This window comes from Dioscorea cayenensis, chromosome 16, assembly GCF_009730915.1.
Source record: "Dioscorea cayenensis subsp. rotundata cultivar TDr96_F1 chromosome 16, TDr96_F1_v2_PseudoChromosome.rev07_lg8_w22 25.fasta, whole genome shotgun sequence".
Lineage (NCBI taxonomy): Eukaryota > Viridiplantae > Streptophyta > Magnoliopsida > Dioscoreales > Dioscoreaceae > Dioscorea > Dioscorea cayenensis.
The window spans coordinates 7,106,828-7,133,254 of record NC_052486.1 but is presented as its reverse complement, the minus strand read 5'-3'; the positions used below and the strand labels follow the sequence as shown (position 1 = coordinate 7,133,254).

At 33.2% G+C, this 26,427-nt stretch overlaps 2 protein-coding genes across 2 annotated transcripts; one reads left to right on the top strand and one right to left on the bottom strand.

Moving 5' to 3' along the window:
• Nucleotides 1-3,773: 3,773 nt before the first annotated feature.
• On the top strand, nt 3,774-10,497 carry LOC120279588 (ER membrane protein complex subunit 4). Its single transcript, XM_039286515.1, has 6 exons — nt 3,774-3,937; nt 4,032-4,088; nt 5,124-5,277; nt 7,980-8,077; nt 8,538-8,603; nt 10,199-10,497. The coding sequence occupies exons 1-6, from the start codon at nt 3,824-3,826 to the stop codon at nt 10,235-10,237; spliced, it is 528 nt and encodes a 175-aa protein (XP_039142449.1). The 5' UTR covers nt 3,774-3,823; the 3' UTR covers nt 10,238-10,497.
• Nucleotides 10,498-10,752: 255 nt separating this feature from the next.
• LOC120279425 (probable folate-biopterin transporter 2) lies at nt 10,753-13,233 on the bottom strand. Its single transcript, XM_039286360.1, is given in 6 exon segments — nt 10,753-11,463; nt 11,465-11,497; nt 11,613-11,783; nt 11,882-11,977; nt 12,062-12,321; nt 12,817-13,233. Coding segments are annotated over 6 exon segments (1,464 nt in total). The 5' UTR covers nt 13,145-13,233; the 3' UTR covers nt 10,753-10,887.
• Between the last annotated feature and the right edge of the window lie 13,194 nt (nt 13,234-26,427).

Sequence of the window (26,427 nt, the reverse complement as noted above, 5' to 3'; positions counted from 1 at the left end):
TTTGATAAATATTTTCCTAAAAATATATTTTTTAAAACAATATATACACTAATTTATAGAAAATCAGGTTGTGGAATAATAATTTTTATAATATTTTTTGTTACTATACAACCAATTTATTAGATGTTAAGAGATTAAATAATAAAATTTTATAAATATGTTTTTATAAAATTATAATATTTTTAGATTATTTATACTAATTTGTTAAAAAAACTAATTGGCATCTAGATAGCAATACTTGTTTTATTTTAAATTATTTATTCATTATATTTTAGAGTTTTATTATAAATAAATTAGCTTATCCTTTTTTGAATTGTTTTTCTTATTTTTAAAATTGTTATTGGAGATAATAAAGATGTTTATAATTTTTATGTTATATGAGGGGTTTTGTAAAATGGGGTGTTGGTAATAATTTTTGTTAATTTATGAAGCTATTATATAATTTTTATATTGTATAGGGGACACCCATGTATGGGCCCCTAGTTCCGCCCATGAACGCGGTCAGCGTTGGTGATCCGATTGGAAGAAAAATCAAAAGTTAAAGTACAAAAATAGAATTTTTTGTAGTTGGGTGACCAAAATAGTAATGATTTAAATGACTATTTATTTGGTTTACCAAAATAAGTGTGGATCATTATAGTGAGAAATTAACCAATGTTATGCCCGAGCTATGCACGAGAGAGATAAACATATGTTAAAAATAATATTCGCACCTGACATAATTGTCATAATTTTGATAATTATGTTTAAAATTTAATTAAGTATATTGTTATTCAAACTTTTAAAAACACCGATATATAAAATATGAATTTATGTTACATATTATTTATAATTTACTTTTTCCAATAAATATAATTAATTTAGAAAAGAAATCCGTCTAATAACTTGTAATTAATTTAGAACTAAATTACAAATATTTTCATGTTGTTGCAATACAACTCCTCTAATAATCTACAATTAAGTTTATATTAATTTTAAATATATTTTTATATCAAAATTTCATCGAAATTATCAATACTTTTTAAAATTATAAATATTTTTAAAATTATAATTTATTTTTTGGTACAAAATTAAAGATAAATATAAATATTTTAATATCGTTATAATATTATATAATTTTGAAAAAAGAGAGCTTGACAAATGGCATGAGACTTTCTAATTTAATATATACAAAGCAAACCATATTCCCGCCCAACACCATCAGTGAGCCAAAAACACACCAAACGAGATCTCTCCATAAAAAGTTCAAAACTTTCACAATCTCAATCCCTAATTTTCTCTATCTCTAACGTAGAAATTCACTTGCTTTTGGGTCTCTCTCTCACTCTCACGCACTTTCTATATAACCAATTACTTTAGGATTTGTGGCCAATGAGGAGATTAGTGGTTTTAAACCTTTTTAACCTCACTCTGTTCCCTTCTCTTCTCAAACTCTCTTTCTTTTTCTTTATTTTTAATTAATCTGTGGTTACTGCTTAATGGAGGAGATTAGTAGCCAATGAAATAGATCACTCCCTCTCCACATTGCTTTGAGATTAGTGACCTAAGGAGGTGATTAGTATAAAATTACTGTGGCCATATGAGGTTGAAATGATATATTAGGATCAATATTATACAATGATAAATTCCTCCTGTCTTGCAATCTTAAAAAAATGAAAAATATATCTCTTTCTACAGTACAATACTCTATAATACTATCACATGGGAGATTCGACCCTACACCACTCACTCACCATTCAGATGACTTACTATTATATCATCTAGTGGTTATCAGCATCTTAAACTCTCTTTCTCTCTCTATATGTATACATATTCCTTTTTGATTTAATGATATTTTTATAAGATAATTAACTATCTTGAAGATGTATTAACTGCTATATATATATATATATATAATTGTTGTTGGACCATTGTTGGGTCTGATTTCAAATCATGTTTGTGGTACAAGTATACCTAATAATTTTTTTTTTGTTTAATACATTATTTCAAAAAGAAAAAAAATGTAATTTTGTTTTTTTTTTGTTTATATTATTTTAATATGTAGTGCAAAGTTCCTTAGTCCTTCTAAATTTCATTACCAAGTGTGCATGTGGTTGTTTGTCCATCAATATCCCCATTAATCATAACTTGCAATCAACATCTGAGGAGTAGTTAGATATTTTTTTTTTATGCTTTATATTTGTGGGATGAAATTGGAGTTAAATTAAGTTAAATAAAGACTAGTTGGAGGGTGTAATTCAGCTTTTATTGAAAATACCAATATTAATTCAAAACTGACATGCGATAAGTGAACTCCAGTTAACTATAAACATGGTCAATTCCTTACTTTTTTTTAATGATTTAGATAAGATCCATGGAAAATGTATTATGTTGATTCAGCAAGATACGAAATATAAATTATATATATGTATATATGTATATATATATATATATTAAATTAGTTAAAATAAGAGTAAAATGTAGAGAATTCACTAACTCTATGATAACTTTTATTATTAATGAAACTAGTGTTATGCCGAGCTATGCACGTGAGAGATAAACATATGTTAAAAATAATATTCACACTTCACATAATTATGATAGTTTTGATAATAATGTTTGAAACTAAATTAAACATATTGTTACTCAAACTTTTAAAAACAACACACTTGATTTTATAGATTCTCACATTGTTATGAACTATTTTTTAATTCGTTTGTAGTCAAATAGAATTAGAGTGATAAAAAATATTCTTTGTAAATTAGTAAAAAAACAATATAATAAATCATAATTAATTTAGGACTATTGCAATTATCTTAATATTTAGCAAGACAATTTCTCTAATAATTTGTAATTAATTTAAAACCAAATAACAAATATTTTCATGTTGTTGTAATACAGCCCTCTAATAATCTACAATTAATTGAAGTTTATATTTCAACATTATTTTTATATCAAAGTTTCACCAATTTTTAAGATTATCAATATTTTTTTAATTATAAATATTTTTAAAATTATAATTTACTTTTGAAGTTTTGGTATAAAATTGAAGATAATTATAAATATTTTAATATTGTTATAATATTGGTTTAATTCTTTGAATAATCCTTTTACTTTTTTAAATGTGTTCTTTGGGTCCTATAGTTAAAATTTTAACCTTTTAGTCATAAATTGAGCAATGTTAGTCTTTCTAAACCTTAAACCTGATAGGGACTAACATGACTCTATTTAATCCATAGTGGGACTAAAATATTACAGTTTAATATATATGAACTTGAATGGCATATTTGAAAAAAAGACTATTGAAAGAATTATTCCTATAACATTATTTGATTTTTGGAGCTTGACATGTGGCATGAGACATTTCTACATTCATATATAGATATTAATATAGATAGGTGAGTATGTTAATTTTTTTAAAAAATAAAAAGTTTGAAACAAATGTAAATTCAAATGGATTTTAAAAAAAAAAATCAAATATTGTTTACTATTTTCAAAAGAATAATAATAATATTTTTTTAAAAATAAAAAGTTTTCAAAAAATAAAATAAAAAAATAAAATATTTTTTAGAAAAAAAAAGAAAGACCTAAACCAGATTTCGAAAGAAGCTTAGGGTTTTATATGTGTCCGGTGTGGTGATTATATATCAAACAATACAATAAAATAATTTAGGTTAAACAAAGGGAAAACATTATTATGATAAATAATTTAAAAAAATGTTAATTTTAATTAAATTGCACTATTAAAAAAAAAAAAAAACACTTTAAAAACCTGAACACTAGTCTCTTTCTTTGTTTAGCTATTAAAACCGTCGTTTTTCCTTTCGAAACGAGACGGCCGGCGATGGAGAAGGGGAAGGCTTTAGCGCGGCGATGGGCGGTAGAATTCACCGAAGGCACTGCGGCTACTGACGTCCCCGACCCCCTCGGCTTTGCTGCTCGATCCTCTCTTGACCTGGTTAGTGCTTCGATCTCATGTTTTGATATTTTGATTTGGATTTAGGTCTGTTTGGTTTTGAAGGTTTAGATCTGTGGTTATCTTGGTTTTTTAGGAGGATGCGAATCAGAGCCGGCAAAAGAAGGAAGCCGAGGCAAATTGGAAATCACAGGTATTTAGGGTTTGTGGTTGTGATGATATTTGATTGATTAGGGTTTGCACATAGTTTTTGTTGATTTATCTTCTATTAAGTTGGTTTGATTGGCAAATTTTCTGCTTCTATGCTCACTTGAACTTTGATTTGGGTTATTTGGTGAATAAGAGTGTTACATAGAGATATTTGGTTATTGTTCTGCAGAAAAAAAAAGGATGATTGGAGGGTTTGGGGATCTTTGAGCTTGAACTTTATTGTGCTTCAATTGCCATCCAATAAAATTAAGGATCTTACTTGCGTGAAGTGTGGGCCTTTCTATTTTTGATTTGTCGTGTTTTGGATGAGTTTAGAGTTTTTGTTTTCTTATGAAGTTCATATGCTGCCTTTAGGGGATTTAAAAGATGCAGTTTTTTTAGTTTTGTTTTTGGGTAACTATGCTGCCAGGGGATTTAAAAGATGCCCCTTTTTAGTATTTTTTGGGTAATTTTTGGGCTTTTGGTAGTGCACAAGATTTTTGAGCCTGATCGTTATTGTGTTTCAAACTTTCATTCGATAATTTCAAGGATTTTACTTGTGTAAAGTGTGGGCCAATAGATTTTTAAAAATATGTTCCTCTGGTTTTAAAGTGTTGCTGTGATTAAATTGATGGATTCTTCTCATTCATCAACTTTGATAAATACTTTTTTGTGGGCAGATTTTCTTTCACTTTTAGGGTAGACATGATCTACATGTATAGGCCTAGAGGCTTTGGGTATAAAAGGAATGGATATAAAAATATTATAGCCTTCAACTTTCAGCAATGATGTGGAAGATAGTAGAATAATTGATATTGTTGAAGGAAGATGCTTTGGGGGTAGGAAGAATAATGAAGAATGGTCTGACCACCTGTTACTTCTTTATGAATGTATTATAAATGTATTGTAATGCTTTTGTTGTTTACCATGTTAATGGATTCTTTTATGCTTAAATTCTTTCAGTGTCACATCATTGTAATTTTTGAAATTATGTGATCTTCTTGTTATCTAAGATTTTCCTTTCCTTTTTAATGATTAGAAAGCTTGGGAAGTGGCCCAATCTCCATTCAAGAATTTGATGATGATGGGCTTCATGATGTGGATGGCTGGGAGTACAGTTCATTTGTTTAGCATTGGTATCACATTTTCTGCTCTTTGGCAGCCAATAAGTGCGCTTCAAAGTGTTGGAAAAGGTATGCTGTTGAAATCATGTCTTCAGTTTGCCTTTGATCATGCAGGAAGCATATGTAACTTACTATTTTGTGTTGACACTAGATGGTCGAATGTCTGGCTGCAAAACAAATGCTTTTGGTGTTTACTTATTTTTTCAATGCCTTAAGCTGGTCTTTGTTCATAAAAGATCATACTTAGTTCCATAGGGAATGAGCATTAGTAAACTTATACTTAGTTAACAAGCAAGCCATGGTTGGGCAGAGAGAAAAATGTGAATGAAAGGATACACGCACTTATCCGTGCTTTAATGGAATGTATATAGTTTCAGCGTTAGTTATCCTGGTCAATTCCTGCCAAAGCAACTTAAAAACTTGTCTAGCTACTCCAATTAACAATCAGAACTAGTCATTGGGGCGCATCAAATTTCTATGTTGCACTCAAAGAAACCACTTATGTAGGTGAATAGCAAGAAGAATTCCTGGTGTATTTTTAGAACTGAATTTATTCAACTTCCACTGCTATTTAACAAGTGTGGCCTAAGAGTCTAGGCCATCAATATTCTGACTTTGGCATTGGCCTACACCTTTGCTATTCTTGTGCCAATAAATAACCATATAGATTCTTGTCCATTACGTGTGTGTTTGGAGGGGGTAATGGAATGAGATGGAATGAAGTAACGATAGAGGGGGGAAAGGAATGGATAGGGGAGGGTAATGAAAAAAGTGTTTGGTTGGAGGGGTAATTCATTGGGAATGAGAAAAGTAAAAAGTGGAGTTGTGATAAAATTACATTTTTTACCCCTAATATAAAGAAATTATAGTTATTTCTAATAATTATTATTTATAAATAAGTATAACATAAATATTTATCTTATTATTAGTAATTAATGTTTAATCCAAAATTAATTTTAAATAAGTATTCATTTAATTCTGTAATTAAAATTTATTAATGAATTTCAAATGAAATTTATTTTAAATAACTATTATGTATATAATAATTAATACATAAATATTTATTTTATTATTATTAATTGATGTTTAACTGGAAATTAATTTTAAATAAATATTAATTTCATTCCGTACCTTATATATTTTAATTAAATTTGAAATGATATATATGTAAATATTTATTAATTATAAAATAATTAAAACATAAATATTTATTTTATTATTATTTAATGTTTAATTAGATATGATATTTATTTCAAATAATTATTTAACTTTTATAATGTGTCTTTTTGTTGTTTGTCAAGAGCAAAAATAGTAATTTCATGGGAGAATGAACCATTCCCCATATTGGGAGAATACTTGATTATCTTGTGGGGTTAATGGTGACCCCTCGCGGGTAATGGTGACCTCTCAAAAACTTCCCAAACAAAGGCATGGGAATGTGTAAAGTAATGGTGACCCTCTTGGGGGAACCATTCCCCCCATCCAAACATACACTTAGGTAGCGTTTGGTTGGATGTAATTCTAAATGCAGTGGATTTGAGCATACTGAATGCGAAAATACTTAGCTTTTCAAAATACAAAGCGAGTCAAAATCTTGTGTTTGGTTGGATGTAATCCGAATATCTGACATATAAGATTTTTATGTTTTGTTTGGAAGGATTTAGAACTGGAATTGGAAAACATGTAAGTATAAGTGTATGGATATGTCTAGCATGATATGCATATATACATATATATATATATATGTATATGTATATATTTGTGTATGTATACATATATATTTATATATATACATATATATGTGTATTTATATATGTAAACATACTATATATAGGTATATCTAGGGAATGTATATACATACATGTATGTATATATAAATATATGTATGTGCATACATATATGTGTATATATGTATAGATTTATGTACATATATGTGTATATATGTATATGTTTGTGTATATATGTATATGTGTATATGTATATGTGTATGTGTATATGTATATGTGTATATGTATGTATATGTATGTGTATATGTATATGTGTACGTATAGATTTCTGTATATATATATGTATGTGTATATGTATATGTGTACGTATAGATTTCTGTATATATATATGTATATATACATATGCATATATACTGGTTTTGAACTCCCGGGATTTGGTTTTACGGTCATTTTGACCGTAAACCAAAATCCCTCAATGATGGGATTTCAAAAGCACATGAAAAATGAAATACATCAAAACAAACACCGGATTTTAAAAAGGTAAGGGATTTGGAGTTACATGTCATGTAACTCCAAATCCCTTGAAACAAACACTACGTTAATGTTGAAGGACCAATTTAGAACTATTTGGAATGCCAAACTTGCTAAGAAAATAGCTGTTTCTTCAAAATATGTCTGCTATATGTACAGTTCTGCTTTTTAGTCCACCTTCAACTAAATTTAAGCTTGAAGTTTAACATCCCAACCAACTACAGCTTCAATTTATTTGTATGAGGTGTTTCAGATACATTGGCACTACACTACTACTCAAGAAGCCAATAGATAGTAAGCATAGTATTTAATTGTGTTCATTGATCAAGCTTTGCAATGAAGTACTTTTATCCTTACATGCAGAATCCACTCGTACCATTTTTTTTTCTTTTTATCTTTTTCTGGTTTGAATTGGTTTCTTTGATTTGTATCACTCTTCTGGAGATGCTATTTTAAGTGCCTTTGTTTTATGCTTTTTATCAGTTTAATGTTTATTTCCACATGTTTTGGTAGTGTTTGAACCCTACAAGGATCCGAGAGTGGATACTCTTGCGCCTAAGTTGCTCTTCATCGCTCTTAACCTGGCTGGATTAGCATTGGGTGTGTGGAAGGTAATATGTCCTTTTATTAATTCTTTAGTCTTTTGGTGCAAACTCCCTGTTAACTTTACTGAGAATCTTGTTTGGAGGTTAAATCTTTATTTTTCTAGTATTTATGCCTCTACAAGACTTCATAAATGCATATATTGCTGTGCAAACTTTTTAGTGTATTGTTTATCTCTATAAAAGATTTTTACGGAGAAACTCTTGCAGTGGTATATATATGTCAATATTAATAATGGAATTACTTTGCACATGTACCCCAGCAGGGTAACTCATGCAAGATTGTTGGTTTTAGATTGGTATATGGGTTACTTTAAAATTTGAAGTTTCTAGGTAATTAAGAAGTCAGTCAGGGTTTTTTATATGCAAGTAACTTATTCTTAAATCATCCTAATAATCTCTCTCTCTCTCTTTCTCTCTCAATCTCTCTCTCTCTCTCATTTTATTATTATTATTTTTTTCACAACAGCTGAATACTTTAGGACTTCTTCCAACGCATGCATCAGATTGGGTTTCATCCCTAGCTCCTGCACAGGTATTCCTCTATTCTTGTATTTGTATGATGGAAACATAGTACAATTCTAACATTTGATTATATTCTCATTTTTTAATTGAATCATCTAACTGATATGCACCTTCATGGCACTTCCTGAAAGTATTAAAGAATTTACTTATATGGATGAATTATGAAATATATCACTTATGTGAATCTATCAATAATTAATTCATCATTTTGCATTTGGTGGCCTGTTAATCATGATCTCAGATTAAAGTTCTTTGTTATGAGTTTCACATGACTGATATTGTTTATGGCCTTGCTTATCTATTGTGTATTTATGCCATTTGTGACTTTTTTTTCACTTTAAACTGATGGAAGGATGCATAGCATCTCACTGCTGGAATTGTTTTTGACTGCTTCTATAGCTCTATACCTTTTGGTTTTCTCCTTATGCTATCTATTGCCAAATTTGAAAATTCCATGTGGGAACTTTATTCCTTTTGGAATTAAGATGCAATATGAACCTGCATGTTTGTTAGGTCATCGATATTTTAAGAGTGTGCTCTCAATATGATTGCTCATCTTATCCCATTGTTGAGGTGAAGATTTGTCCACCTTGCTGCAGTTTCCTAGTGCCCCTTATGCTTTGGTTTAGTGTGTAAATAACCCCTCGAATTACCGTACTATTTGAGATTTGCAAGTATATGACAAACATTAGGCTTTACAATTTAGCCCACCAAGAATAAGAGTCCAAATTATCCAGCAATTTGCAATTCTGTTTCTAAATTTGATTTTATCTTTGTAAAGAAGCAATCTTGTTCCTTTCCACATGGTTGAAATGTATGTTAGATGGCCACACCTTCATTCAAGACGTTAGCCCACCATTAGGGATTTACAGGCACCTGACAAATATGTTTACACTTTACAATTTGCCTAACTAGAACAAGATTCCGTACTACCACTATGATATTTCACTTTCTAAATATGGATTCCTTAAATAAGAAGCCACCCAGTTCCTTTCTAAATGTGTGAATGTATGCTAGATGATCAAGCACAGCTTCCACATATTTTTGCCCAATATGCACAAAACTTTATTTGATTGTCATGCCTGCTTGACACATCATGTTGTATTCCCCAAAATGAAACACTATATAGATGTTGCATCGGCAAGATAAAGGTTAATTGCAAAATGTCTAATGGTGGAGCATTTAACTAGCTTGAGCAAGGGCTCTCATGATCCTATCCGGCTAATTTTTAGCTTTAGGGACTAGTTGGTGTTCAGTGGAAGTTAGTGTTACTACTATGTTTTGTTCATAACTGTTTCTGTCATACCTGTTTGCATTCAAGGTTGGTATTGTTTTGGACAGTAATATAAACATAGATACGGGTTTATGTACTAGAAAGATAACTTTAAGTTCCTGATCTGTATGAGCTGGTATATTTCCTGATTTGTGGCATATCCCTGTGTTTTTTTTTACATGATTAGTCTGCTAAGTTACTTGTCTTTTTAATTCTCCTTGCCTAATAGACCAAACAGAAGTGCTAATTTATAAGATAATTCTGGGGCTTAGTTTGTTGAATGGTTTAATGTGACAACTTTGATATGGAACTTGCGGTGTTGCTTCTTGCAGGAAGTTGAATTTGCAGCCGGGGGAATCCCTATCTACTGAACTTTTTTGGTGTTTGCCGTCGTGGCGTTGATGATTTCCATTGGTGATCGGAGGAGTCGCTTCTGAACAAGGGTTAAGTGCCTTTGGTTTTCATGGAAGCAACATGGTTGGTTTAGTAGGCTTCTTCCCTGCAATGTATACTTAAAGATTCTCAACCGCTATGATTATTATGTTGGAACTCTGGCAACATCATAATTAAGGAATTAATTTGAATGTTATTCTTATTGAATTGAAAAATTATGAACTTACTTTTGTTTCTAGCAGATGTTTACCAATATTTATATATAGATGTATGTATGCCTTAAAAATTACATAGGTGTATGCCCTGCTCTTATTGTGTCTATACAGTGTTACTGTGAAATTTTTTGGGTGTACATGATTACAAACTCTGCAGGGCTCACTAGAGCAATTCCTAACATTTTTTTCTTGTAATGTAGCACTACAATAATCACATGCCAAAAAATGGCATTTAAGAAGCAAGCGTTTGAGAAAAAGCTGGTTTCAAAACTCTCATTCTTGGAACTTTTTTTTGAGACATAATTGATAGATAGTATTTTCTTAAAATACAAGTCCTTGTCATCTCCAAAGCCTTCCAATCAAACACACAACAGCAGCCAAAAATAAAAAAAAAAAAAAATTAAAAAAAGACCTCAGGTCTTGTTGTAAACAAGTGGTACCACAACAAGCCTTTCAGCTTCATCAACCTCAGCCTCCAAGGTCCTCAAAATTCCATTCTCCATCAAGAACCCTTCTGGAAGGATCCTTGACATCTGATCACTGTTTGGCACCAAATAAATCAAAGCCAATGGCAGCATCCTTATCAAACTCCTGACCAAAATAGCCACCCAAAGATTCCCAAACTGAGTCCTGGTGACCTTCAAAGCATGAAGAAGAAGTCCCCCACCCCAAGAACCAGTGAGCATCCCAATGTGATCAATGGCCATTAAAAGTGCAAAGAAAGTGCCCTCAATCCCTGATGGGCAAAGTTTGGAGCTTAAGACAAGTATGGGCATCCATTTGATCCTGCTGATCATTTGGGAGATACTCTCGTCTATGACAATGAAGAAGTAGTCAGGGATGCCAAGTTTGAGGTTGAGTCTTGATACTAGTATTAAGTCTAGCATCCCTGAGAAGCTTGAGAGAAGTTGGGCCCAGAAGAGTAGTGTCCTGAATGGGTAATCTTTGAGGATGTTTTGGTAGATTAGGACCCCTATTAGTGACCCTACTGCTCCCTACAGAGAAAATGAACCCCACTGTTTCCTGCATCATGGTCATCAGTGGTATTTTAGTCATTTCATTGGAAGATTATATATATATATATATATATATATATCTATATAAATTTTGTGAAGAGTAGAGTATATATAATTTATACCTGAGAGAAAGATGGTCCAGAATTAGGATCAGTGTACCAATAAAACATGCCTTGATGAATGCTCAAGTTAAGAGCAAGAGATATGTACATATAAACACAAGGTCTCCACACATTTGGGCATTTCATTGTTGTCCACATTGTTTGATTCGCTTCTTGCAACTTTCCATACACCTATATTATTAATAATAATAATTACAATAATGCACTCTTTATATTAATAATTTAAGTTATAATTATATATATATACAAAACAGAAGAAGAAATTTTACCTGTTTGTACATAAAATTAGGCCTACGCAACTCCTTGAGCACTAGCCCAACAGAAAAAACCAATGCGAAAGGCAAACTCAACAAACCAAGCACACCCTGCAGAAAATTTATAATTAGTATGAATAATAAAAGATTATAATTTATCATATTTTCAATTTTGGAAAAAAAGAAATGACAAACCTGAGATCCACAAGTATGGAGGAGCAAGCCACTGATAGAAAATCCAATGAGTCCTCCAAGAGATGAACTAAATCCACACAAACTCTGCATGTCAGCCGCAAGTGAGGGATGATTGATACTATTCTGCGCGACACAAGCATCGATTGTAACATCGGCCATTGCCACACCTGTGCTCCCTGCTGTCAATGCTAGCAATGCAAGCACAACCCCTAAATCTCTATGCAGTGAAAGCATCAACATTGAAACAACCCCAAGCAATCCTGCAGAACACATGCATTCTTGATATTAATACATCAAAATAAGAGTGAAATAGGAACATTCATTGACAAAAAAAGATCACACTAAGATGATCATCTCATGGTTCTTGAGAATGAATTAAATCATATGGTTCTATTTCTCAATCTTTCTGATTGATGGATTTCTCGAAAAGTTAAAGGATTAGTAATCCTTTTTAGAAATTTATTAATTGGATTCGGTCTTATACATATGCGAGGAAGGTAATAAAAATAAATAAGTAAATAAAGAACACAAATATGAACTAAATTACTCACCTATGTTGAGATATAAATTAAGATATGCACAAAAGACTTGTATCATATAAAGACTAGCTTAATATAATACAAATACATAAGATAACATCCAGAATCTCTAAAAAAGACATGACTGAAATTCTCCACATCAATGAATAGAAGGAAAAAAATTGCTGGTTTGAATAGATAAATCTTAAAATTGAAAAGTATATATATATAGCAAACCTGCAAGCATAAAATAGGGTCTTCTCCTATAACCACCCAAAGGGAGAACATCAGTCATAAGACCCCACAAAGGTTTAACAATCCAAGGAAGAGAAGTGATCCCTTGATAAATCTGGGCAGCTGAAGGCTGAACTCTTTGCACATCTTTCCAATAATAATCAGTGGCTACTTTGTACACAGCTCCACCCATTCCTTGGCTAATTCCATTCACTGAAACAACACCAAAAACAAAGCTCCAATGCATCTCCTTTGCAAGAACTCTGAACCAACTCATGAGCTTCTTTTCCTCTATCTCCTTCTCCTCTTCATTCTCTTTGTGGTTCTCCATTGTGCTCCCAAATGATCTTCAAGAGCACTGCATGAGATTTTAACTGCAAGAACTTCATTAACAAAAGAGTACTAGAAAGAGGGTGTGCCTGTTTGAATGTTCTAGGAAATTAATGAAGCGAAGGGGGGGAGGATTTGGGTAGAGGTTTTATAAGGAATGAATCTTCCTGGAAATGGTGTGCATGGCAGCATGGGGGTTTGAATCTTTTGAGGAGTGTCCTTTCACTGACTTGGGTGGAGCATAGTTTGGATTTGCATGGAAAATGATGAACATCTTTTTTGCATGCATGGTTCCTATGCACCGTTTGGTGTATGGTTTCGGGTGTATTGGATTCCAATGTATGATGCACCTTCATGGATGTTGTACATCTATATAGATATTTGTTTGATTTTAGAATAAGTTAACAGAATTAAATTCCTTGAAATATTTTAACCTCCAATCAAATTTAGTAAATTTGATAAGTTTTTTTTTTTTTAAATATATATATTTTAAAAATTCCATGTTAACTGAACTATTAAATCACTCTATTGCCCTTATTCTTCCCGTCCCTTCATACATTTAATTGATCTTTGCCTAAGATGCCCAACAATGTCTAATGATCTAATTGAAAATAATAAAAAATATATATATATATATATATATATATATATATATTTTTTTTCTAGATTCAATCAATGGTACTCAAACGAGAGCTTTAATTGAGATCCATGAACAATTATGATGATCGCCATAATTCATAAGGAAGTCCAAAATGTAACAATTCCTTATCTATGTTTAATATCCAACATGATAGTTGTTTTCCACAAATAACTCTTAGAAAAAAAATCAATAAAGGGTAAGAATTTAAAGACTTCCATTCTATTTTCTCTCCTAGTGTTTGTGAGTAAAACTATATATAAAACCAAAACACACATGGTTGCAGAGTAATTCACTTTAAATAGGAGGGTGGTTACTCATTTCTTTTCCAAGTAAAAGATAGTATTCAACTCCTTCTAACAATAATTTTTGAAGGTTATGATTTCTCAATATTTATTAAAAAAAATATATATATTGAAGTCAGATGCCATCTTCAAATGATGAGAAAGTGTGTTTTTGATTGAGCAATAGAATGATACTCAACTCCTTCCATTATTGCAAATCATTTCATTCAGTAGAATATCTAATTCAAATAGTGTTGTATGGACCTTTTGCACAAACAATTGTTGAGAGGTAACATAACCAATGAGAATTTACTCATATATCAGCATTATCTAATTCATATAGCATGAAACTACGGATTTTTAAGCACAAATATCTATTGAGTGATAGAATTACCAATGCAAATGCTTAGATGTTTGAAAGTTTGGAAACTTAAGCACAGTGGCACATCCATAATGGATGGAATATTGCAATAAGATATGCATTTAAAACCTGATTTTTAAAAATAAACGAAGTAAATACAAAATATTTGATGATAGGTTATTCCTAAGGGTATAAAACAAAACAAAAACATATGCCAGGGAATGCAGTTTTTTTTTCAATGGATATGCTTTTTATTTATTTTTATTTATTTTCCTAAGAATTCAAACTCTAAATCATCTTAACAAACTTTAAATCATCCTAAGTGACTTTAATGAGGTAAATTTTTTGGTAAGTCACTCAACTATATATTATTTTCATTTTAGTGTTTAAACTTCAATTTATATTAAAATATACACTAATTTTAATTTTGTTTCAACGGAGGTAGGAATTCCGATTTCTATTTCCCTGACATGGCTGCCGGAAAAGTCTCTTCAATGGCCCCTATGTCATAGCCCATATGATGGCTCCACATCATCCTAAGAGCCCAATTAAGTCATCTAAAACCGGAAAAATTTATTTTTGGATTTCAAATTTACAAAAAAAGGAAAGAATTCGAGTACAATTGTGACTTTATTTTATTTCTTTGTAATCAAAATCCCAACTTTGTGCATGATTGTGAAGTTTCTTTTGTTGTGTTTGTCTGTGTAATGCTTATGTAGTTGATTCTTGGAATGGGTTTGTTATTCCTGGGATCAGTGAAAAGCTTGAGGTTTTTTTAATGAATAGAAATGGAAGTATATGATCTTCGATCGAGTTTGGTCTTTGCTTATTGAAAAATTTTTATTTAAGATTTTATTGATGAATGTCTATTGTTTCTCTGGTTGAATATGAATTTCTGGACTCCAGAAACCATTATATTTGATTTTTATTACTATTAGAGAACTTTTATTTGGTGTTTATGTTGATTTTTTTGTTAGAATGTCACAAGTTTAAATTAGGGTTTGTTTTTTTTTTTCTCCCAAAAAAGCTTGTGAGATGGTGAACAAGATCTTTAGGCATTGGAAAACCTCAATTTTTGGTCGTAACATTAAATCTTGTTCTGGTGTTTACACTCAATGAATTCATTTGATTTTTTAAGTGGGTTGTCTTCTATAGAATGCATGGAAATTCTAAAATTTTGAGAGTTGGATACCGAATGAAAATGTATATATATATATATATATATATATGGAGCTTGAATTTGATAAGGATCACTGGCGATGAGTTAGACCAAAGGTGTTCGACAAAATGCTCAGAGAAAACTTAGTGTTTGATGAATTGTCAGTATGATCACTACTCTCCACTATCTCTCGGTCAACAGAGTCAAAACCAACACAAAAGAAAAGCAATGTAAACGGGTCAATCAAAACACAGCACTAACATTGCTTATATATTAAACTATTACATACCAACAGATAAAAAGGTTAACACCCATTGGTTGACACCAAATCTAAAACCCCATTGGACAAATTACAACCTTAATGTGAACCAGCATTGGCCAACATTGAAAAATAAGAGATTTAGTGAATTAAATACCAATATCTCTTCAAAACACTCCAACTGCTTTCTAACCACCATTCTTCAGTACACCATGCTCTTCTCCTTACTTCCTGTAGGCCTCGCCATTCAGAACTCGAGCAATGACATCCAGACATCCATGCTGCCCGTCCTTCTCCGCACCATGTCCCAGCTTCCTTCTAGCCACGCTGTGATCCTCACTTCCATGTGTGCCCATGCTTACTGCCATCTTGCCATCTTCAATCATCTCTTCAGCACCCCCCCTTGATTGAAGTGTGCAAACTCCAATCAAGCTTCTTATGGTTGCATGCTTCTCAGGCGGCAGAGGTTTTGTAAATAGGTCCGCGAGCTGATTATCAGTGGATCAGTGATGAAGAGAAATCACATTATCAGTAACTAGCTCCCTGATAAAGTGATAGCGCACGTCTATGTGCTTCGTCCTTCCATGGTGCGCTAGATTCTTAGCCACAGCAATCGCCAATTGATTGTCACACCATAGTTGAGTCGAATTATTGATTGTATGCCCACATTCTTACAATAATCTTCTAAACCAGACTACTTGACAAGTTGTGGAGGTTGTAGCTATGTACTCTGCCTCTGTGGTCGACAGAGCTACAATCTCTTGCTTCCTTGCACACCATGATATTGCACTCAAGCCTAGCCGAATCAGCATGCCAGTTATGCTCTTTCAATCAGGCAAGGAGTCTCTCCAATCACTGTCCGAGAATGCTTCAAGTATCCCATCATCACCTCGAGTGAACCACAGCCCAATCTCTTTGGTTCCAGCTAGATACCTCACCACTCGTTTTGCTGCAAAGAAATGAGTGATGCTTGAACAATTCATGAACCTGGAAAGGTAGCTTACTGAGAAATAATTGTCGGGCCAAATGTGGGTGAGATACAAAAGCTTCCCAAGAAGACTTTGATACATCCTTGCATTTACACCCATTGAAGTTAGAACTGGTTTGCAATTCTTCATATTCAGTTGATGTAATAACATTTCAATGTAATTCTTCTATCTAATGAAAATGCCATCTAGTTCTTGCTTAACTTCGAGCCCGAGAAAGTAATTTAACTCTCCCAAATCTGACATATCAAAGGTCTTCATCAATTCCAACTTGAATTGATCAATGAGAGCACTTGATGAACTTGTATAGATGATGTCATCCACATACAAACTCAGCAATAGACTCTTTCCACTTTCCAGCTTTTTTCTATACAATGTGTGTTCATACTCACTTCTTATGTAAACATGCTCTCGAAAGTGAAGATCAATTTTGCTATACCATGCATAAGGGGCTTGTTTCAAGCCATAGAGCACTTTCCTCAATCTAAAGACTAGATGTTCACTTCCCTCAGTTATATAGCCTTCTGGCTGCATTACAAACACCTCCTCTTGAATGTCTCCATTCAAGAATGCAGACTTGACATCGAAATGAAACACTGGCCACCCTGCATGTGCTGCCAACGCCAACAACAATCTCACTGTTTCCAACCGAGCCACAGGTGAGAAGACTTCCTCATAATCCACCTCGTACTTCTGTGAGTACCCTTTGGCCACCAATCCGACCTTCAACTTCACAACTTGGCCTTGTGCATTCACCTTTGATTTGTAGATCCATTTCTGTCCCACTACATGCTTCCCTAGAGGCAATTGCCACAGCTCCTAGGTGTTGTTCTTCTCAATTGATGCTATCTCAGCATTCATTGCCTCCTGCCCTTCCTTGTGTTTCACCGCTTCATTAAAATCATGTGGATCACCTGCACATAAAGCAAATGTACAGGTGCTATAGACATATGAAAGTAATTGTGTCTTCCTTGGAGGTGTGTCATCAGTCTGTGCAGCTTGAGGGCTTAGCCTTTGAGTGGATGTTCCTTCACCTGCTGCATTATTTGTAACTACATCACTGGGGGCTTCAGTTACATCCTCAATTGCAATCTCAGGTTCACCATGATTATTTGCACTCCAATCCACCGTGAGCCCTCATGGAACACCACATCCCTATTTACAATGACTTTGCAAGTAATGAGATTATATAACTTGTATGCCTTGGCTTCAGGATAATACCCAACAAACACACACCTCTCAGACTTATCATTGAGTTTCTGCAATTTTTGTGAAGGAATTAAAGCAAAAGCAATGTACCTGAATACTCGAAGGTAACTTATAGTGGGTTTGACTCTATGCCAGGCTTCATAGGGGGTCTTGTTATGCAGCGCAAGAGTTGGACATCTGTTGACAAGATGCACAGCAATGGACACTGCTTCTCCCCAAAACCTCACAGGTAATTCCCCACTCTTCAGTAGCCCTCTTGCCATCTCAACCACATTCCTGTTCTTGCGCTCCACGACCCCATTTTGCTAAGGTGAGTAAAGGGTTGTAAACTTCCTCTTGATTCCAAATCTGTCACAGTATTCTAGGAATTCATTTGAAGAGAATTCCCTACCTCGATCACTTCTCACAGCCTTGAGCTTTATGCCCGTCTGCCTCTCCATAAGTGCATGAAAACTTTGGAACTTTGCAAAGGCTTCAAACTTATTCTTGATGAAGTAAACTGAACACCATATGCTATAATCATCAACTAATAGATAGAAATACATGTTTCCTCCCTAGAGAGTTTTCACTCATAGGACCACAAAGGTCCATGTGAACAAGTTGAGGATAGGCACTAGCCCTTCGAGCTACTCCACTGGGAAAAACATTCCTTGCTTACTTTGCCAATACATAGTACTCGCATTGTGACTTCGTCTTCAACTCAGGTATCCCACTCACCATCTTCTTATGGGCCATGGACATTAAACTCTTATAATTTAAATGCCCGAGTCTTAGGTACCATAATTCTTCAAATGTTTGACTCCTCACAGTTATCACAAAACTCTCCATCTTAGCAATGTCCAACGGGAACATGTTGTTGCTTGATCTTGGAACTAAGATCACTTGGCTCTTCTCTTGATTATCACTAATGATGCATTGATCCTTCTCAAACACCACAGAATAACCCTTGGTGAGCAATTGTCCCACACTCAGAAGGTTATGTGCCAGTCTCGGCACATACTGAACTCCATGCTGTCCCTTCTCAGTTCCTGACTTCATCTTGACAGTCACTGTCCCTACTCCACACACCTTCATTTCTTTATCATCTCCAAGCCTCACGGTAACCTTTAATGACTCATCAAGGTTATTGAACAGCAACTTATCCCCGGTCATGTGATTAGAACACTCGGAGTTAATCAACCATACTGTACTCGGTTGATCACCAGTGGAGCTACTCGCCATGAAGAGACTCTCAATGATGTTCTCTTATGCTGCAAGGTTGGATCCTTCACTGGTTGCTTCTCTTTTGCTCTACAATCAGTTTTCATGTACCCAAATCTCTTATATTAAAAACACTGGATATGATTCCTCTTATCAAAGCCTCTTCCAAGACCACCTCTAGCTCTTCCTCTCCCATGAACAAACGACCTCTCACGACCTCTGCCATTACCCCATGAGCTCCCAACATCTCCACCTTTGCTGTGATTTGTGAAAAGATGCTCGCTCTTGGCATGGAGAGCTTTATCAACAGTCTTCCCAGCTGCACGATTCACTCTTACCTCGTGAGCCTGTAGTGTACCACAGAGATTGTCCAGAGTGTGCTTCGAGATCTCCTTCAACTCCTCAATTGCAACTACAACCCAGTCAAACTTCGGTGCTAGGCTTCGAAGTACCTTGGATACTACTTCAGGCTCCTTAATCTGGTTGGTAATTGTAATAACCTGAGAGATGTACTCCTGAACTCCCTCGTCATCTCCAATTTGTAGTATCTCAAAGCTTTGTCGGAGAGCTTGGATCCTCATGGACAGCATCTTGGACGTTCCTTGGTAGTGTTTCTTCAAAATTTCCCAAGCCTCATGAGCTGATTTTGCTTCTACGATGCAGTCCAAGTTTGGGCCATCCACGTCTTGCTAGACTAGGCATAGTGCATTCGCGTCTCGCTTCCGATTCTCTCTTTCAACTGTCTCAACCTTCGATTCCATCATGCCCTTCTCCACCAAGTCCCACAGCTCCTGGGACCTGAAGATGATCTTCATCCGCAACCTCCACCTGCCATACTCCTGTCCCCGTGAACACAGGGACCTACGGCTAAGAGAGGGACACCGGAGTGTTGGTTGCCGCCGTCGAGCTGCTCGTTGCCATCAACCTGTTTCTGATACTAAATTGATAAGGATCACTAGCGATGAGTTAGACCAAAGGTGTTCGACAAAATGCTCAGAGAAAACTTAGTGTTTGATGAAATGTCAGTATGTTCACTACTCTCCACTATCTCTTGGTCAACAGAGTCAAAACCAACACAAAAGAAAAGCAATGTAACCGGGCCAATCAAAACACAACACTAACATTGCATATATATTAAACTATTACAGACCAACAAACAAAAAGGTTAACACCCATTGGTTGACACCAAATCTAAAACCTCATTGGACACATTACAACCTTAATGTGAACCAACTGCTTTCTAACCACCATTCTTCAGTACACCATACTCTTCTCCTTACTTCTTGCAGGCCTCGCCATTCTGGACCAAAGTAGCGACATCCCGGCATCCATGCTGGACGTCCTTCTCCGCACAATGTCCCGGCTTCCTTCCAGCCACGCTGTGATCCTCACTTCCATGTGTGCCCATGCTTACTGCCATCTTGCCATCTTCAATCATTTCTTCAATAGAATTACAGTGCTCCAAGCATCTTAATGCTATATCCTCTCTCAAAAAATCTCTCATGATCTTCTCTACCTCATTTGTATCTGCAAATCTCTCTCTCTCTCTCTCTCTCTCGGGTCCTATATATTTTTCCAAATTAAACGCTGCACCAGAAATGCAACGATTAGTTCCTTTTAATTGTTTTAATTTTATCTCCATAAATACACCTATATTCTCAAATAATACTCACATTCTTTTTCCTTTTTTTTATCTTTAAATTTTATACTCAATTATGAATAAAAATACTTCTCCATCTTCCCAAGTTTTGAATTTCCAAAATTTTTCATATTTTTTCCTTCAACCAAATATGCAACAATTTTTAATTTATCATTTAATTATTTTATTAATAATATTTATATTTTATTAAATAAATATGTTTTAATGAACCATGTAATGTAAATAGTTAAAAAGATGAATATAACGATTGTGGTCGAATATTATAGTATAACTATAATGGAGATAGTTTAATGGGTAAATAGTTTAATGAGTTGATTAGGTGGCATCTGCATTAAACTCTATAATAGTTTAATAAGTAAAGATGCCTTCGAGTAATCTAGAGACATCAAATGGGGGCTATGACATATCACAGGTGCATTGATGAGGTTTTTTTTTTCAACGGTCACATCAGTAAATAGAAAACGAAATCACTAGGATAACCTCTTGTTAATATAAAATTGAAGCTAAATATCTCTTTTGATATAAATTAAAATTTAAATCTCCAAATAAAAATAAAATATAATTATGTAACCTAACAAAAAAATTTACCAGGCCGTAATTTTATCACTTATATAAACTATATACCTTAGTGTACCTACTATTTTCATAGTAGTATATACATAATTTTTAATTTCTTTAGGTATGCAAGTTAAGAAAGTCAGAAGATACTTTAATGTGCCAATACAATTACATAGAAATGTATATATATATATATATATATATATATATACAAAATTATATTAGCTTGAGTAATTGTTTTTTCGTTTACCTCCACGACGATTGATTGTTAATTGTTATGTTTTTTCTTTAGTTTGGTGGACTTGGATCGCATGTCTTGTCATGGAACTATTAAATCTTTTTATCATTCAACAAAATAATTATTATAGATGTTTGTTTTACTCATTTTCCTAAGTTTGCAGATTAATTAATAATTTTTTTAAGGTATAGTGACAATACTAAGAATTATTTCTGATGATTCAACAGCTTGGCATGCAACAATGAATTTGTTGGGTATTTTTGCAATGGAATGGGAACCCGTCGTATTCTTCATAATTTTTCTTATTGTGCTCCCATAGGTAAGCATGTTCTTAAATTTCTCGTAGTCAGTTTGTGGAAAGCAGTTATTTTCCAGTGGAATGTGCTTTGCTTTTGTATCGATAAAAACATTGGATCTTGACATGTTATATAGACCCATCCAATTCTAATCATATTATTATTTTTTAAAGTAAAACACAAAAAAAGAACCCTGGGCTAGTTCAACGGTAACTACTTGTGATTGAGAGGTCTTGAGTTTGAGTCTCTCAGATTACAATTCACTTTCTGGATTCCCTGTGGGTGTTCTGTGTGAGGATTACCTCTCATTCTGCCCTCCAGGGTTGCATTGTGAGGGGGTTTATACTTAGAAAATCAGTCAAGTCACCATAATTGATGTACCTCCATACTCATTTGTCCTTTGTTTTGTTGCTTGTCGACTTTGTCAAAAATAAAAAATAAAAAGTGGTTGGTTTATTTTTTTGGTTATTTCTTATATCTTACCTAGGAAGGATGGAGAAAATTCCTAAAGTATCGAATATACCAAAATTAATGTGGCAAAGAAAGGACTTCAAGCATTAATGTAGTTGAGAATATACCAAAATTTAATGGCAAAGAAAGGACTTCAAGAATTACTTCTTATCTTCAAGAATTGAAATTGGTTTAATTCAACTAACTTAATTGGATTGCTAGGTTCAATATTCGCTCAGCTTCTTCATGCCATCCATCCTCTTTGTCATTTATCATTATTGCTAATGCAATGAAAATCTTGGAGTGTTGATGCAAAGACAAAGAAAAGAGATGACAACAGTGTTGTCAAAAGCATTTGGGAGGATTGGTGATGTTTTACTTTGAGACACTTATCTTGGGAGGATTGAAATTGAGAAGATGTCCTTCATCAAATCTTGGTGAAAAGAGTGAAAAGACCAAAGCTGAGAACAAGTAAAGAATACACGAACCCTTTATATTTTCTAATTTTTGTTATATAAATTCAAATTTTGGAAATATAATTGTAGGGCTCTAAAGAAGATGGCATCAATAGTTGAATTGGAGAGTTCAAAGAACGCATCTGTGGAAGCTACAATAAAAAAGATTGAAGCAATTAAGAAAACTCTCTCTTAACTATATATAGATTAGAAGTTTTAATGAACAAACCTGTGAAGGTGTATAGGGTCAGTTGAAAGACAATGTCACTCACTATATTCTCAGCATACAACTACAAGGGTGAAGTTAATAAGTTACTTGAAGCTCAAATATATATTGCTTGACATACTAGTATAATACAAGAATGCATATTAATAGATACAGCAGAGTTGACTAAACTACTGACATAGTAATCTAATGTAAAGCAACAGTAATAAATAAAAGCAGAGACAAAATAAAGTCAAGTAATAAGGGAACTTCCAATCACAGCTAGTGTTCCCATGCAGCCATCCAATCCGCTAACTCTAAGACAAGTAACGCACATACTAGAGTGAATAGTCAATACTAGAGCCATGTGCAGAGGATCAGAGTAACCGACGACCCTGATTAGATAAAGCTGACTTGAGTAATGACGCACAGGCTGCTATAAAAAAAATTGTTAAGCATTTGTAGTTTTTTGTATCATTTATCTGTATTTTTGCTTGAATAAATTTGTTAAAAAAACTCTAATATGAATTAATGAAATTATTTATTGTGACATCTATGATCAGTATATATTAATGAAAATAAATTATTATTTTATTATTTTTTCTTGGGTGGAAATTTAAAAATGAATTATAAACAAATAGATATGTTTCAAAATATAATTTAAAATTTTAAAATTTTTTAAATTTACAAATGGAATTAAAAACCGAATAATTTCGGTTTCTAATTAAAAAAAGATTTAAAACAAATATAATCCCTTTTTGAAATGGATTTTAAATAGAAACTGATTAGAAATAGATTTTAGTTAGTTTTAGTTTTTAGAATTTAGCAACGGACTCAATTCTATTGTTAATTAGTTTCTAATTTTAGAAATGGAACACCACTTCTGTTACTAATTAAATTAGAATGGTTTTTAAGAACTGAAATATTCCATTTCAAATCCTTTGCTAAATTGAGTTAGCAACGGATTAAAAATAAGGAAAGCTATTTCTAATTTGTAATTTTCTTGTAGCGTCAGAATTATAGATTTATAATATAAGCCCCTCTTTCTACTAGTGACCAAATTATCGTAACCTACCAGCAGCTAGCAACATCCAACCCCTTGTTTCATGCGTGAATATGAACCACGTGAAATGGATAGCGGGAAGAATGAGCTGTCATTTGGCTAGGTCAAACCCGTCGAGTTAAATGGCCCGGTGGGCCAGGCCAGAAACTTGTAGCCGACCTAATTACATGTTGGAGTTTTCCCAACCTGGCTTGCTGGGTCACCTGGGTTGGTCAACAACCCGATGAGTCAGATATCTTTTTAAATTTTTCTCGTTCTTTAACTAGTAGAAATAATATATATATATATATATATATGATGCATAATCTGAGAATGTTCGTAGATCTTATATCTACAAACATTGGTATTAAACTGTTGGATTTCAATCCAACGGTCTCAATAATTCTCATTCAAATTTTACTGTGCAAATGAATAGTATTAATGTATTTATAAACAGTAGTACTGTGTTACCCTATCCTGATTTTCGACCTCGGGCCTCTTTTTGATTCTTGTGCATGCATTAGGGGCAAAATGGTCATTTATCACTAGTGGCATCCTTGCATGATTGCACAGTAGGTTGTGTGTGAGAACCAGCCAAAAACCAGGGGCAAAACAGTCTTATGGATCATTTTCCTTTTATTTTATATTAGAAGAGCATTTTGGTCATTTCTCTTTTGTTTTAAAAAATAAAATAAAATGAATGAGAGGATAAGAGAAGCAACGTGGCCATCTCTATTTCTCTCATTTCCTTCTTTCTTCTTTTTGTTTTCATTTTCTCTTCATTCGACTGAACACAAAGCTTGGATAAAAAAAATTCTTTGGCGAGTTTTTCTGACAAATCAACCCTCCTACTCTCTACCTCTCATTCTCTTGAGCTTAGTAAGGCTTCGATCCAATGTTTTTCATTTGTATTTTTCTTGTATTTAATCATTTTCAAAAATTTTTGAAACCCTAAAAATACCCCATGGATTGGGTTGTTTTTAGGCTCAAATCGAAGCCAGTGTCGTGGTTATTTGTTTATGTGTATGTTTGTAAAGAAATTTTGTGATTTGGTGTTGTAAATTGGCAAGAAACCATTGTTTAAGGGCTAGTTTTACTGTAGTAATTTCTTGGTTATTGCAGCAAGCAGAAGTTACTTTAGCACTGAAAAACTTTGGCCTTTTCTTGTATTTCTTTGGTCCAAATTGAAGCCCATCTTACTTGGAATTCATTGGAACTAGGTTTACTCCAATTTGAGGTCGTTTGGGTTCAAAATGATGTCATTTTCTCCTAAAAACCGTAGAGTTACATGTTTAAAATGTAACATTTCATTCGCATGCATTTTAGTTTCCATTCTTGTGTTTATTGTTTTTTGGATTACCTGCTTTATTCTAGGTGGCGAAGCATCCTCCAAGAGAAGAAAATTACCGACCAGTGAGCGTGTCTTAAGGCGAGATGACTGGTTCAGTGAGTGGTTCAATTCGTAATTGCATAGATTTAATAAGAGTATTATATAATTTCTTTACGTGTTTTATAACATAAATTTGATGATAAATCAGATTTTATTTGATATATATATATATATATTTTGAGCATGGAGTTATTTGGCAGTAGTGATTCTAGTACGCTTATATATATATTTATTTTGATTGAAGCATGTTTACATATATATATATATATATATATATATATATATATATATATATATATATATATATATATATATATATATATATATATATATATATATATATATATGTATTTACATGCAAATGAAATATGGTTTGAGGTACATTTCCGTATTTAAACATCGTATGGTTGATTCCCTGAGTTGGAATTGGAAAGAATTATATTGTGGCATTTGGTTTTAATGCTGACTATGGACTTAGTCCGATATCATAGTGTGGGGTTTCACAGTTCGGCCTAATGGGAGGTGGCGTGGTCAACCTTGAGTTTACCATGGTCAAGAGGTGTGCGGAGCCATTGACAGAGGGTCTTTTATGGGAGAAACCCGGGGTCAGCACACGGGGATCTCAATGACCAATGTCAAGGTTATGAATAACTTGATGGCTCTTAACCTAGTCGCAAAAGCGGCTAAGTCGGTGAGTTTTTTCAGGCCAATGATTTGAGATTGGTTTTACAGTTCAGTTGTGCAAAACATGTTATTTTGGATCGTGATGAGGGGGCGAAGCCCATTGTCGCTCTTAGGAGGGCAGTCTCTCACAAAAAATTTTATTTTCTCTGAAAATGTTACTTACCTATATTATTTATAAATCATTATGTTAACTGCTAATCTATTTAATACT

Bases quoted from the DNA above. Each gene is read 5' to 3' on its own strand.
- LOC120279588 (XM_039286515.1), top strand. From the start codon at position 3,824: ATGGAGAAGGGGAAGGCTTTAGCGCGGCGATGGGCGGTAGAATTCACC. The intron at 3,938-4,031 runs GTTAGTGCTTCG...TTGGTTTTTTAG, and splicing joins CTCGATCCTCTCTTGACCTG to GAGGATGCGAATCAGAGCCG. The intron at 8,078-8,537 runs GTAATATGTCCT...TTTTCACAACAG, and splicing joins TAGCATTGGGTGTGTGGAAG to CTGAATACTTTAGGACTTCT.